This window comes from Myotis yumanensis, unplaced genomic scaffold (genome assembly GCF_028538775.1).
Source record: "Myotis yumanensis isolate MYYU_CA2020_CCGP unplaced genomic scaffold, mMyoYum1.0.hap1 SCAF_12, whole genome shotgun sequence".
Lineage (NCBI taxonomy): Eukaryota > Metazoa > Chordata > Mammalia > Chiroptera > Vespertilionidae > Myotis > Myotis yumanensis.
The window spans coordinates 7,699,542-7,714,585 of record NW_027223763.1 but is presented as its reverse complement, the minus strand read 5'-3'; the positions used below and the strand labels follow the sequence as shown (position 1 = coordinate 7,714,585).

Here is a 15,044-nt window from a genome sequence, read left to right as displayed (position 1 = left end):
TATTTCCTGTTAAATATAGGAGGCTAATGATAATTTAGATCTGGTAGTCTTATTGTTTCATCCCAATAACCTAATAGCTTCTACCATGAAATCTGACCCAGACAGGCAGTATAAGAAAGGAGGAAGATGAGTCATCTGACCATGGAAACAACTCAAGTGTCTATCACCAGGAGTAGACAGAGATAAACTGTCTTCAAGTGCGGGAATCCTATACAGCAGTAAAAATAAGTGGACCACAGCTTCATGTAACACAGATGCATTTTAGAAACATGTTGAGTGGGGGGCAGGTAAAGTCCAAGAAGACTAGAGTATATAATTTTTTATAAAGCTCAAAAATAAGCAACATTAAACAACAAACTGTTGATGAATATATTTATATCTGGTAGGATATTTTAAAAATCAGGGGAATGATAACACAACATTTAGGATAGTGGTTATCTGGAGGGGAGGGAGGGGATGGGAAGAAGCATATGAGTAGCTTCAACAGTATCAATAATGTTCTAGTTCTTTAAATAAGTGACAGATGAACAAGCCGTCATTTTATTTTTATGCTTTATACTTTACGTTTACTTTATATGCATATTTTTTACATATATGAAGTACTATAAGCCATTTTGGGAAAGTTATCTGACTTTAAGGGCATCCTGCCATATGCTAGAGACATACTTTTAATCCTAACGCTTAACATTTACCTTACACAGCAGCATCCTCATTTTTTGAAAACTTTCCAACCACAAAGGTTCTTTATGAATAAGGGACATACTGCAATCATCAGTGCCATCTTTTCATCAACTTTCCCAATAAAGGAGTGTACTTTGGCTCACTCCACATGACAACTCAGAGACCTTGTTACGCAACAATGGCTTAAAGTATATGTGTCTACAGAGACAACAGACAGAAGTATTGAGAAATGAAATGTAAAAGAAGATGCACAAGATACATAGATGGAAAAGAGTACAAGAGGATAATGTAAAGAATATGGAAAGGAACTCACAGAAACATAAGAAAAAATAAACAGAAAAGCACCTCAGAATAAGAAGAATCACATAATAACTACAAATCATCTTTTAATTAAAAAATATACTTATTGGAACGATCCCTGAGATCTTATTTTAAATATATAGTGGGATGGTAACAAATACTAAAAACTATCAAGATACTTACAAAGTCATCTCCTGAGTCAGCTCCCATAGAGGCAACAGACTCCTTGCTCACCGACCGCGGGATCCTAGTAGCACCTCCTGGCCTCTGGGAAACAGCAGACTCTTCTGCAACTTTCTTCTTTAGTTTTGCAAACATTTTGCTGTGTGGCTATCCTGTCCTGGTGACCAGCTCTTCACCACCACAGCAAGTCTTCAGGCCAGCAACCGAGAATTCCAAGACAGGTGTCTAAAAAGTTCCAGACATCCAGGCTAGCTGCATTCCCTCTTAAATGTGGGTCACCTATGGCAACACAGAATCTACAATCAGATGAAAGAGATAAGTTAAACACTGGAGAGATTTCACATCTGAGTTGCTATGTTAAGCTTCAGGTTTCAAAATTAAGTTTCACAATTTTCCATGCATACTTAATAGAACACAATTACTAAACATTTAAAAAGCGCTCAGGTACTTCATATGCATATACAGATCAAGAAATTCAGTCTGGAGTTGGTGAAGTAATCTGCCAAAGACGATGTGGCTAAGTGGCAGGGCTGGTATCCCTACTCCCCCCACACCCCCCATCCCATTCACCCCAACCTGAGATCAAACCCACAACCTGGGCATGTGCTCTGACAGGGAATCAAACCCACATCCTCTCGGTATACAGGACGAGGCTCCAGCCAACTGCGCCACACCAGCCAGGGCCCTACTCTTTTTCTTTAGTACATACACCATGTTGGCCATGGCACATTAAGTAAAAATTTCCAGGGTAAACGTTAACATCACATCATGATTTTGAATCCCCCTCCCAATAATACTAACTACAGCTCCGTGTTGCTGTTGTTTTTTAAGATGAAGACAAAAACATGTAACTCACTGTGAGGAAAAGGTGCAATGGTGTTATGTTCCCGGATGGTTTGCAATCAGCTAGTCACCAGAAAAAGCTGACAGCCTGGCAGAGACCAGGCAAGGCAGACAACTAACTATATTAAATAGGTATCAGATAACCTTACACGTTTCCTGGAAACGCTTTGTGGTTCCCTTTAAGGATGATGAAAATGACCTCAAATCCGTTTCTTTTCATAACACTCAACCATGAGACCCAAACGCCTTTTCCTCCCGACGGTGTATAAGGCGAATACTCTGGCTCGGGCCCTCACTTCTCACGTGCTGTGGAGGGCAGCCCAGCTCGGCTACCTCCCACCCACAGGTGACTTTCTACCTCCGCGGGTCACCCCCATTTCAGTCCGTACAAGGCTTCAAAAGTTTTACCTTCAGTGTCTGTCAACCACCGACTCACCTGGCTTAGCTACTAGATTTAAGACGGCCTTGGAGGTCAAAGTTTTCTGTCCTGCATGAAGACAAAGATAAAAATGCATGGGCTATTTCTCTCCAAGCGTCAGGCCGAAACGCGGAGGGGGCTGGGCAGGCTGCAGAGAGCAGGGAGGGTGATGGAGGCAGAGGGAGAGACACCTGCCCCGACGCGGACCTCGGTGAGCCCGCCCCCCGCACCTGGGCGTCTCTGTCTCGGTGATTTGCCTACGAGTCTCACTCACGGGCACAACATTGAAAAAAAAAAAAAGCCTCAAAGAACCACCTCTCTCCCTGCAGCCGGTGCCTAAACAGACTTCGCACTGGGATCCCCGGGCGAAACAACTTGAAGGAGGCGACGATGTCCCGGGGCCCGTGTCTCTCAGGTGACTCTGAGTCGCACTGTTTACCTGGGGCCCCGACTCGCCCTGAGAGAGTCGCGGGGGGCAGATGGCTCAGTGGGTCACGGGCAGCTGCTTCACGCCCAGGGAAGCAGGCGGGAGCCTCCAGTCGCTCAGGCTCCTTCCAAACCGGCCGGAGCGAGGACTGTCGGGGAGGGCGGGGCCCGCGCCCCTGCCCTCTCACAGGTGGACCCTGGGGCCAGAGGAGTGACTAGTCGGAGGTCGCGCAGGGGGATCCCGAAACCGGCTCCACACACTCCCGGGACCGGCAGCCCGCCGGACCGCACCCTCGCCCCGCAGCACCCGGCACCGCCCCCCGCCTGGGGTCCGCGGGCAGCCCGGTCCCGGGCGCTGTGGGCGCAGACCGAGTCCACTGGGAGAGAGAGGGGCTGCCCGGGTCTCCGGCCCCCGCCCGCGCACCTGCCGCTCTCGGGGCAGCCGGCAGAGCCCCGCCTCCGGGCCTCTCGCGAACGCCAGGCCGCGTCACCAGCGCGAACGGCCGACCGGCGAGCTGGGCAGCGACCCGGAACCGCACGCGCGCAGGAGCCGGAAGTGACTGCGCGGGGCCCGCCCGCGCGCGCATGCGCCGGGGAGCGGTCCCCGCGGACAGCGGCGCGAGCTCGGCGGCGGTTGGGCCGGACCCGCTGGAAGGCGCGGGGCTGGGCGCTCGCTCCCTGGGGCCTCCCTGCCACGTCAGCGAGCGGCCGAGTCGCGGATGGTGACTGGGTGGCCGGAGCCTTTCTTCTTCTTCTTCAAGGGAGCGGTGCGGGACGGGGGAAGTGGGAGTGGCCTCGTGGCAAAAGGGGAAGAACCCTATTGGTGCGGTGGGGCCGGCGTGCGGTTTGCGGGGGGGGGGGGGGGGGGGAGGCTCGGGTCGCGGTTGCGCGGGGCCAACCCGAGCGTCTGAGCCTCTCCCGCATCCCTGCCCCACGCGCCCTCCACGGCCGCCGGCCACCGAGTAGTGGGCAGCCCCTCCAAGTCCGCGCCTCCTCCGTTCCTCCCCCGGAAGCCCGCACTGGTACCTTGCGCCCTGTGATCGTGTTTTAACTTTTGTGCCCGTGACCTACTGCGGCTTACACGTTTTATACCGCATCCCAGGACACGTACGATGCTCCATTTAAAGAAAAGCTCCCGCATTACCTAGTGCAGTCTGATACATTGCATTTCGTAAAATGCAATATACTATCCACTGTCCACTAACGGGTTTCCAACTTTGACAGGAGGAGAGCCCAGAGGTCAGACTGCCTTGTACAAAGTTACAGTGCGAATGAGGAGCCTTCGTCTGGTCTCCGGACTCCTCCAAGCCAACCAGGCCAACCATTGCACACGAAGCTGCTCCTGCTCCTGCTCCTGCCCCAGACCCAGCACCGGCGGGAGGGCCAACAGCCTCCTCTCATTCCCCCAAACCATCCCTCCCTCCGCGGGTCCCCGTTCTGACCGCCAGGAGCAGCGGAGGGAAAAAAAAGACTAGGGCTCAGAAGAAATATACAAAGTAGGAGAATAAGCATTGAATCCACAACGCCAAAAGAGTTTAAAATGTCTGCGGTATTATCTGAAAGAAGAAAACAAACAAAAAAAAAACCGTGAGAGTTGAGCACTTACGTTGTCAACCATTCTTAAGAAAACTTTAAGCAAATAATGTTTATTTTCATATTGATACACTTAATATATACGTGGATTCAAGATACAAAATTCATTTACAAGAGTTCACACCAGATGAATGTTAGTCACATTCCTAGAGAACATTTATCAATGCAAAAAAATGCTTTCAATACACTGACAACAAAAATCAAATATTCTGTAATCTTGTTATTCAATAAACATAAAAATGACAATGTTTAACTTTCCATCCACTAGTATTTAAACGCCCTCAAGGTGGTAGGCACCATATAAAAGAAGAAAACATTGGAAAGACAGGGGCCTACAGAATCCACTCTGCAGAATCACAGTGTTTACTCTGAAATTCATTTAGTGAAGTAGTGAAAGGCTTGCTATTCTTTATGACAAATCACATATACAAGAGTCAAAAGTTATGAACTCAAGAAAATAAAATGTTTCAATAACCTCTCAATTTCTAAAATCAAGTAAGTATTAACAATAACAGACAAAGCAGGAAAAGGCTGCTGAAAAAGAACATTACAGAAAAACATCCTTAAAAGTATGTATGGCTTAAGCAATCTGGAAACACACAGACAAGACTTTTACAAGACCACAAAAGTTCAAGTCAAATGATACAATATAATTTTCCCCCTTGGTCATTGGTAGTAAATAGCCCCTTCAAAATTTATTCTACTGATAATACATATAAAACTAATGAATTCAAATGGTTTGCTGTCTCACAGAGCTGAGTTAATGGATTATGTTCTAAAGTATTAACCCACAATACCCAAAATTTAATACAATGAGCAACAAGACTACATTTCAAGGATTACAGTAATTTGTGAATATCTAGCTAGGCAACCAAATAGCTTCATTATTTGGACGACAGATTAGCAGCACTTGTACAAGAACTGTTACATGATAATTATTGTGCTTCAATCTCTTGAGGAGAGCTAATAAATATAACTCTATAATCCCTATAGTGTTACAATTCTGTAACATTTCAGTTACAGACAAGCACAATTTTTAAAAAGTATTTCACACCACTAGAAAGTCTAGTAATTATGGTCTCCAAATGTAATTTCTGCTATGATCGAAACAAGTGCATTTCTGCCTAATAGCCATAATACAGACAATAGGTTCACCATTATTTTCAAAAAAAACAATCAAACATAACTTATTTTTAACTCTTATTTGAATATCTTAACCTTTAGTGATAATTTGCATAAAGAAAGGCTATTCAACTTGACAACGGAAACCGCTCAGAGAAAATAACACGGCCTGAAATGACAACAATTTTTAGAGCAAAGTAAGAGATGACCTATAACTGCTTCATCAGATTCAATGACTAATGAAACCCCTATCTGTACTGGTGCTACATACCAAAGATACCCTATTTAGATAAATTCATTTGTAAGCTCAACTATGAAAATGTTAGGACATCGTACCTGCCTTTCCTAATATCTAAGACCTTTCGACCTCAACTAGAAGAAATCTACAAAATGTAAGACTCTCTGATTGCTGAATAGCTGGTTTATTAAAAACAAACAAAAAACAATTGGAGAACTAGCCATATGGCCTAAGTGACTAAAGGAACGTATCCAGATAACTGTAAAAGCCATGAAAACCAAGTCCTAAAATATTTTACTGAATCATTAAGTTATTTTTAATAAAAGATAAAGTTTTTTTTTGAAACCCCATTCTTCAAGAAATAGTAAAATTTTTACTGCCCTAAAATGTTTAAAGCAATTTTCCTTGCAGATTTTAATATATCACAACACATTTTTATAACTCAGAAAAAAAAAAATCAGTAACATGCAAAAGAGGGTAGAAATACAATTTTGAAAAATACTGTGATTATTTCTCTATGGTTTGGAAATATTTACTTTAGGATAATCATATGATAATTTCACATTTTACAATGGTTGGTCATACTATACTGATCTGATGTTTGAGATCATTTATGGGTCAAATTGTAATGGTTACTAATCTTATTTTTCAATCATGGACAAGTGGACATTTGCAACAGCTTCGAAAGAGAAAATATTAGTAACATAAAATTTTAAATATTGTTTACTGCAGACTTACAGGAAGGCTCGCAATAATTCCCTATCTCATTCTAAAGTGACATAATCACTCAGTCTATTAACTTTCACTCCATAAACCAACTGAAGAGTAACAATCTGAACCCTAAAATTACCAATGTTTCAATGAACAATACCACACCTGAAAAGATGATTGTCTTAGGATACACTGGAATTGTCCAATATAGGAAAATATTCCCAATTTATAGTCTGTTCTGTGACCAAATTCAGGCTTTATGATTAAATGAATGTGGAGTGCAGAACTAATATACTTGAAACTATTTAAAAACTGACCTACTGTCCAAATGTTTTTAAAAATCACACAAGTTAGCTTGACAATTTTAGAAATAACTTTTAAAAACACACAAACGAAATTAACAAATGTATTTTAAAATTAAGACATGGTGCTTCAATCAATGATTAAGAAACAGTGTTAATACAGAAATGAAATTCTTCTCAAAAGTCAATATTACACCAAATAAATGAAAAATACCAATTTTGGCTTAAGAGAACATTTTCTATCTACAGATGGAAATATTTCTATGGCACCAACAAAGTTATACTAATACATTTATCATTCCCCAATTAAGGGCATGCTCCCTACATCATCTTTCTGACAACCCTTCTTTCAACAGGTGATGGATTCCATTCACACATCAATTATTTTTTCCTTCAACAGAAGGCAGGCTTAAGAAGTCTGTGTTCAAAAACTCAGTGAAGCTGGGACATCGTGTAACATTGTTTTGAAATTCTAGAGTGAGGAAGACGAATTGCCTTTTAAAAAAAGTTGTGTGTGTGTTGTTGTTTTTTTAAAGTAAAGAAGAGGAAAGAAGAGAAGCTCTAGCAAAAATAGGTAGGAAGTATCAACCCCTAAGAGTACAGGAGAACGGGGGGAGTGGGATGGAGGGGGAGGAAAGGCTTGGTTTTCTATGCAATTCTTACCTTACATAACTGACAAGTAACTGGCTTTACAACTGTTAGAGTCAGAGGTCATATTCACAATGTCATTCTCATCTACTGATGGAGAGGCAAATGTAATATTTTGAGGGTGATCAAATTGACTCCTGACTCTAACTTCTCTCTTTAAGATAATTTAATGTTGGATCAGATAGATTTAATCCTCTGAAGAATAATGGGGTGAACAGTTGTTTTGTAGTTCATTTAATCATGAAAAAAAAACCCAACTCTACTTAATTTCTGTGGTGACCGTATTCAAGTGTATATTAAACATCTTTTACCTGCTTCCATGCAAATAAACATGCCCAGTGAAGACAGGAGTAACTGAACATTGATATTCTGTGATATTTCATAGGTTCACAAAGTAGCACTAGACATAATCACTATCCTCTTATCTCCCCCACCTGTCATCTTTGGTTGAGGTTTGAAGGCCCAGATCTTAGAGCACACCACACGCCTCATATTAAGAATCCTACCCTCATGTGTGAACATATATCATCAATCTACAGAACACAAGTGGTCTCACAGAGACAAAGAGATACAGCTGGAGGCACTGTATTCACTGGAAGCATTTTCTCAGATGAACGTACTCATCTTTGATATGCAGCCCCAGTAAGAAATATCCATAGTCAGTAATGCCAAGACAGGGTTAAAGTGATCACAGCTGCTGTAAATACACAGATTAACAACCTCCTTTTCACAATAAATTCCACCCCACCTAAGTAAAGCCTTCCTCTAGCTAATACCCTCTTTTCTGCCTCACGGAGACATATAAAATGACACATATCAGTGAAAAAAAATTGTTCCAAAGTTAAAATTCAATATCAGGTATTAAAATGGAAACCAGGAACATATTCCCTATTTAAAGGCCATTTTCCTCTCTACTTTGAAATGTGATCAATTTTTTCCACAGCCCCTTGATTCTTAGTATAAATACTTTAGTACTCAGTAATACTCAACTATGGATCAAGAAAATAAAGGACTAATATAGCTTAAAAACCTGTTGGTATCTCAGTTTCACAAACTTAGGTTTTTCAGGTTTATGTCACTAAATTATCATCAGTTTAAATGAAAATTGGCAGATGATTTTAAAGCTAAGAGTATCCAGCTTTCTGTTAAAGATCTTTGTATCCTAATTTCAACTCCAAATTAACCCATTATATCCAAACACAAGCCCCTCAAAATAGAGGCTCATGAATGAGATACAGCCACAACCTAATTATAGCAGCATGAACAATGCCACTATGATGTCCTCACAGAACTTAAATAAATTTAGCCCACAATGGATATGGGTATATAATATACACATACTATATCAGTGCATACCAATATATTTACAAATATGTACATATATACAAAAAGTATACACAGAGATTGCATTTAGCATCATAAAAATATACACATGCCATTACAAATAAGAATTTCAAATAAATAAAATCAACAAAAGAGCCCTCAATGTAAATATACTTTACACTCTCCAAACACACACACAGGAATATATATACACCCAAAATATCACCAGGAGACTCATACCATTGATATTAAAATCAAATCTTTTACTCACTTAGGGTGGGGAGGTGGTTCTGAATCACTGGCAGAAGCCAAGTTTGCAGACCTTCATACCTTACTGTATTTCCAGTCAAGAATGTTCTCTGTATATCAGGCTGATTACAAGTCTCCATGGATAACTAAGTACAAGATTTTTCAACTGAGTCCAAAGCCCTTCTAAGAAACAGAGAGTTGCTAAGTCACAAAGATCAGAGATTAAACTTAAAGAAGAATGCTACAGGAAGATCCATAACTGATATACAAAAAAGCGTATTTGTTGATTTTCCCTTTACCTCAATGAAATTCAGTTTAATCACCATCTAATACACCTAATCACTTTCAGGAAATTCTATTACAAGAACAAAACAAAGGGCAGAAGCCACAAGTGAAGAAAAATAAAATCCAGATCCTAGATTAAAAAAATTTCAGTCATAACTAGATTGCACTTTGCTTTTATAATCTCAAAACATTTCAACTCGGTAAAAATATAAAGAGTACAATAAATTCTATGTGCTTTGAGAGGTTTTGAGAGCACCACTTCCTAAGAAGAAAACACAGATACACACACAATATATATATATATGTATGTATATGTATATATATATATATATATATACAGACACACACACACACACACACACATATAGTCTAAAATCAAAGACAAAATGTCTAACTTATGGACTATAAGTTATAATTAATAAATAAAAATTTGCTAGGGCTGACTCATTTACTGGTTTTAATATTTGATATTAAAAATACCATAACCTTTGTGCCAAAATATAAATCTCTTATTTCTTTCTTGTTCATTATAGAAAACCTGAGCGACTAGGAAAGACTGGGCTGAGAGTAGGAGATTTGAGTTCTAACACTATCACTGTGAATAAATTGACAAATTTTTTGGGGGGGTGGGGGACTACCTTAGATTTCTCTCCTGTAAAATAGAGAAGATAAGTGCTCTATCAACTTCAGAAATATATGGGAAAAGAAAGTGAAAATAATTCCATTGTGCTTATTTTTGTTTTGTGTATAACTGACTTTTTGCAGTCTTACACTTTCTATTTTGTTTACGGTGATTCTTACGAGAGGTGAGAGACTATCAGAATCTCCAGGGGGAGTTTGTGCAACTGGAAAACAAAAAAGTGCCCTTTCCTATTGCTTTGCTTTGTTCTTAGTTCCAATATTTTAGTTTCTATGAATTCTAAAAATAAATAAATAAAAAGCTTGCTATTTTTACATTTATAAAGGGGGGCAGTTTGCACTGATTCTTGGCCACTGCCATCTAGAGCCCACTGGGGTGATTGTCCTTTTATGTTGCTTCTTCCTTAATTAAAGTAACACCTTAAAATGTAGAAGCTGGCCCTGCTGGCATGGCTCAGTGGTTGAGCATCGACCTATGAACCAGGAGGTCTTGGTTCTATTCTTGGTCAGGGCACAAGGCAGCCAATCAATGATTTTCTCTCATCATTGCTGTTTCTCTTTCTTCTCTCTCTCTCTCTCTCTCTCTCTCTCTCTCTCTCTCTCTCTCTCTCTTCTTTCCTCTGTAAAATCAATAGAAATATATTTCTATTAGAAGCTTGGTAGTGGGTACAAGAGGGTTCATTAAACTCTGTTTATATGTAAAACTTCCACAATAAAAAGTAAAACCATACACACAGAGAAAAAAGATAAATATGAATTGTTTGCACAAATGTAATCTCAGTAAGGCCTACCCTGATCACTCATTTCCACATTGCTCTTTGCCACAAAACAAACAGAAAAACTTCCTTACCATGCCCTGATTTTTCTTCACACTACTTATAACTTTCTAATATAAATTTACTTAATTATTGTATGTATTGCCTGACTCCTCCTACTAGAATGAAGCTTCACGAAGACCAGAATTTTTAAGTCTACTTTGTTTGCTTCTCCAGTGCCTGGAACAAAATCTGGAGTACAGTTGTTCAATACACATTTTTTTTTTTTGAAGGCCTGAATGAAACAATAGCTTAGCCTTTCCTAGCAGTTTTCCTCTCAAGATCACTTTGGTTTGCTTTAAATTTTTAACTACCAGTAAGGAATTACACTACTATTAGCTTAAGAAGCCAATGTCATCATCTAAACCCTAGTTGTGATTTCTAATCACAAACCTCTAATATTTCAGATTCTCTCTCTGAACTAGTTTCTACAACAGCTAAGATATTTTCTTGAATAAAAACTAGTTAAATATGACCTTGAAAAGAAAATGTTGTGTATACTAAAATCAGGAAAACTAGTTTTCCTGGTGACGGGGTAGAGAAATCAGTATCTTTTGGAACCAAGAATTCAAATTATAGAACCAGTGAGTTGGACAGGATCTAGGGCTAATGCCTTCATTTTACAGATGAGAATACTAAAAAGCAGAGACATGAAGACACCTATTAAGGGCATACAGCTAGTTATCAGGAAAGCGGGATTAGAACTCAGGACTCCTAGTTCTCAGACCAGTGTTCTTTATGCTAAACAGGTGAGGATAAAGCTCAGGATGTACAATATCATTTTAAGCATCAGAGAACAGGAATATGTGTTAGGAATGTTACTGGCACAGAACTTTGGGAGAATTGAAACAAGAGGTCAGACAACTAGGCCAGTCTATTGCTGGAGTCTAGGTGAAAACCTTGGTGACACGAAAGCTATGAAGTTTATTAAGGGGCTGAGAAAAAGAGAAAGTGGTCTTTATCTGATAATGGAAAACAACCCACTAGCAAAGGTAATCTCTATCCAGAATATCTTTTCCAAAGCTTTCTGAAATATGTTTAAAAGAACAAACAAAAATAATTAAAAATTAATGAAACAGGTGTGGCTCGGTGGTTGAGCATCAACCTGTGAACCAGGAGATTGTGGTTTGATTCCCAGTCAGAGCATGTGCCTGGGTTGTGGGCTGGATCCCCAGTGAGGGGCATCCAGGAGGCAGCCAATCAATGATTCTTTCTCATCATTCATGTTTCTATCTCTCTCTCCCTTCCTCTCTGAAATCAATAAAAAAAATTTTTTTAATTAATAAAACACCACAAAGTCCCCCCAAACCAAGGACAATAACTTCAAGATATCAGATATAATATCAGCAAATTAAAACAAGTATATGAATAACTCAGACCCAAGTAATTTTCTATGAAAACAAAGTTAAAAATATATAACAATAAAATTTCCCGAGGGACATAGGAAAGAGGCACCAAAAGCAATCACCTCATTTCCCCTAGGACTGCCTGCCAGAGGTAGAATGTGAGCCTGTATATAGAAAATTAAGTAGAAGGACTTTGATTCATAACTTTCTGAGTGGAGTCAAAAGAGCAGGGGGAGGGAGGCAAATATCATAGCTAGTACCTGTGAAATTATGAAGGGGATGATAGGGAGGAAGAACACAAAAATCTTTATATTATACACTGAGTCCTATTTAAAATAATAAAAAACTTGTGCGTGAATATAAAATATTAAGTACAAGAAGTTTTAAAAAACATCTTATTGCCAAATTCTCAATGCAAAACAACTTCCATCTTAGGTTACATAACAACTCAGTTGCCCCCAACTAAAATTAATACCACCTCTGACTCTGAAGTCTCACAAACATTAACTCTGCAAAAAGATTATAAACTCTGTATTGTACGCCACGGACTTCAATCTAGACAGTCTTTAAACCTGACCGTATGAATGAAGAATTTAAATAGAATTCCTACTGGAAATACTGTATTAAAAAGCTGACAATCTGATTTTTAAGTGAAATATTTAAAAGTTGTTCTTTTACATTTCCAGCACTCAAAGTCTAACGAAGAAAACAAAATATGCAAACATATCTCATAGGACAGGATTCACACACTCCAGATGATATTTATCATTCTCCAGATCCCAATTAAAGCTTTAGCTTTCAGGCGCAAATCAATCTCATATAGTTTTAGAAATTATGACGGTATTTAAGCAAGTTAAATGATTTCAAGAACTGTCTCGATTATACTCTTCACACAGTTTCTACCTACTAACTTGGAATGAAAAGAAATATTATGGCAGGACTCTGTTCTAGATTGTTAGTAGTCCATGCTGGCTAGTTTCATCTCTGTGAACAATTACACTGTAAGGTCCAAGTTTAAGAGTTGGATTTTCCTCATTATACAAAAATAAATAATTTACTCTTCGAAGAGTGAGAACAGTGAATATTTGAGGGTAGGGTGAGATGCTGGAGGCAAATATCCATACCTCAAAACCAAAAAAATAAAAATCCCCAAATTAAGCGAGTTTTTAAAAGACCTGAAAGATTGTATTTTAAAACAGCCACCCTAAACGTTTGAACAATGTTTTAGGTTTGTTTTTAAAATGGCGGTCCTAAATTAAAAAATAAAAACGAAGTAACACCACTATGTGTCTGTCATCACATTAGAAAATGGCACCATTTAAAATCTGTGGCAAATGAAAGTGTTTCGACAAGAGGGTTTTTGTTTTAATAGTCATCCAAGGTATTTTCAAAGAACACGTTTCGAACATCCAGAATGGATGCCAATTCCAAAATGTGCTTCTGGAGATGAGGGTTCTCCACCGTTTCATCCCTTGGCAGTTGTGGATATGATTCTGGGTAATTCCGTGTTTCCTAACAGGCAGAGAAAAGTCAAGTTTTATAGTTTAATGACAAAATTATAAACATTAACATTATTGTTAGCATTAACAATATTAAGGAGTAACAATACGTATTTTTCTTCCATACTGGTATGATTCTTATTGGTAACATTTTTTGAACATATAAAATTGCTGGCATGTGACCACTTTGATCTTAAAAAAATGATAACTTCATATGGTTCAACTTAATCTATTAATTTTGTGAGTTAATTCGCAAATATTTACTGGGGCTGATCATTTCTGGGCACTGTGGAAACCATACAATTACTATTTGTTAGGGGAGAAATCCTAGCATATTTCAACAACTATTTCTTAAGTAAATGAATAAGAAGAAAAAAGAAAAAAAGAAAAAGAAACAATAAAAAAAGAAGATTTGTGAAAGAAATTAAAATGAGAGAAAAACCATGAGAAGCACTGAGAAGGTCAAATTAATGAGCCTTTGAAATTAACTACAGGAGAGGGAGGTGTCAAAATGACTAAGATTTCAGGACTTGAGAGAAGGGTTGGTAACAACTGAGAGAAAGAGAAGTAAAAGAGAAGATGATTTGGGGATAGTAGAAAGCTTCAGGTTTTAGGTATTTTTTATTTGTGGTAACAGGGTAGTAAAAATAGAACTGCTTCTCAACCAGAATTTGAAAATTTAGGGCTGTATTTTAGAAGACAAGTTTGAGCAGTATCTGTAAACACTGTTGTAATCTGCATGGAGAGAAATATTGCAGCCATAAAAATACATGATATTTTTAAGAATATTAACAAAGAGTAAAAAAAGAAAGAGTTCCTAAAAAGGGAGATGAAAGTTCAGAAAAAATAAAAAAGAACAGAAAAAATAATAAAAAAGAAAATAATAATTCTGTAATTACATGAAAGCAAAAGAAGATGATTTCAAGAATCAGGTAATTCTCATTGGGAATTTTGTCTTCATTTGGTAATTTCTATAGACCATAATTCTGCCACACGTTTAAAAATTTCTGAAGAAGTTGCCACTTTTCTACGCATCTCACAGGACATGTCCTATACTCAAATGTCATTTCTATTTCTCTTATTCATTACACATTACAAAGACCAAATTTCTGTTTTACTATACTAATTATTATGAGTGATAAAGATAAAATGTTCAAAAACCCTAAAAACAACAACAAAACCCCAAGAACTACTTGGGGGACTACCGTAAGCTCAATAATTCTCTCAGCTCACACAGGGATGGGAGATGTTTGAGTTCTGAGCAAGCACTCCCCGGAGTGGAGAGTATCTGTTGAAATGGGACATATGAAAGAGACCCCCAAAGAATCACACTTCTTCGTTTTAGACTGAAATAAGTTTCTATTTATATGCTAACACTACTCTCTAAATCCACCCTAATAAGTTTAAAAAACAACCTGTGAAA

The 15,044-nt window shown here is 38.8% G+C and overlaps 2 protein-coding genes across 9 annotated transcripts in view; both read right to left on the bottom strand.

Annotated features, from left to right (window-relative positions):
- Positions 1-3,360, bottom strand: part of GOLGA1 (golgin A1) — a 39,723-nt gene extending 36,363 nt beyond the window's left edge. For 3 of the 7 annotated variants that reach the window (XR_011473360.1, XM_070430694.1, XM_070430699.1), the window contains exons 1-3: positions 3,276-3,360; positions 2,444-2,494; positions 1,165-1,460 (exon numbers count right to left, since the gene is read on the bottom strand). Coding sequence is in view for 6 of the 7 variants with exons in the window: in XM_070430694.1 (XP_070286795.1) it covers positions 1,165-1,299 (135 nt within the window). In the remaining variant the exon portion in view is untranslated. Of the gene's footprint in view, positions 1-1,164; positions 1,461-2,443; positions 2,495-2,864; positions 3,144-3,275 lie in introns of those variants that run through there. The other 4 variants (XM_070430697.1, XM_070430696.1, XM_070430695.1 and 1 more) reach the window with 4 other exon arrangements.
- Positions 3,361-4,481: 1,121 nt separating this feature from the next.
- Positions 4,482-15,044, bottom strand: part of SCAI (suppressor of cancer cell invasion) — an 80,916-nt gene continuing 70,353 nt past the window's right edge. For both annotated transcript variants that reach the window (XM_070430701.1, XM_070430702.1), the window contains one exon: positions 4,482-13,634. In XM_070430701.1, coding sequence (XP_070286802.1) covers positions 13,488-13,634 — 147 coding nt within the window. In that variant the 3' untranslated portion in view covers positions 4,482-13,487. The remainder of the gene's footprint in view (positions 13,635-15,044) is intronic.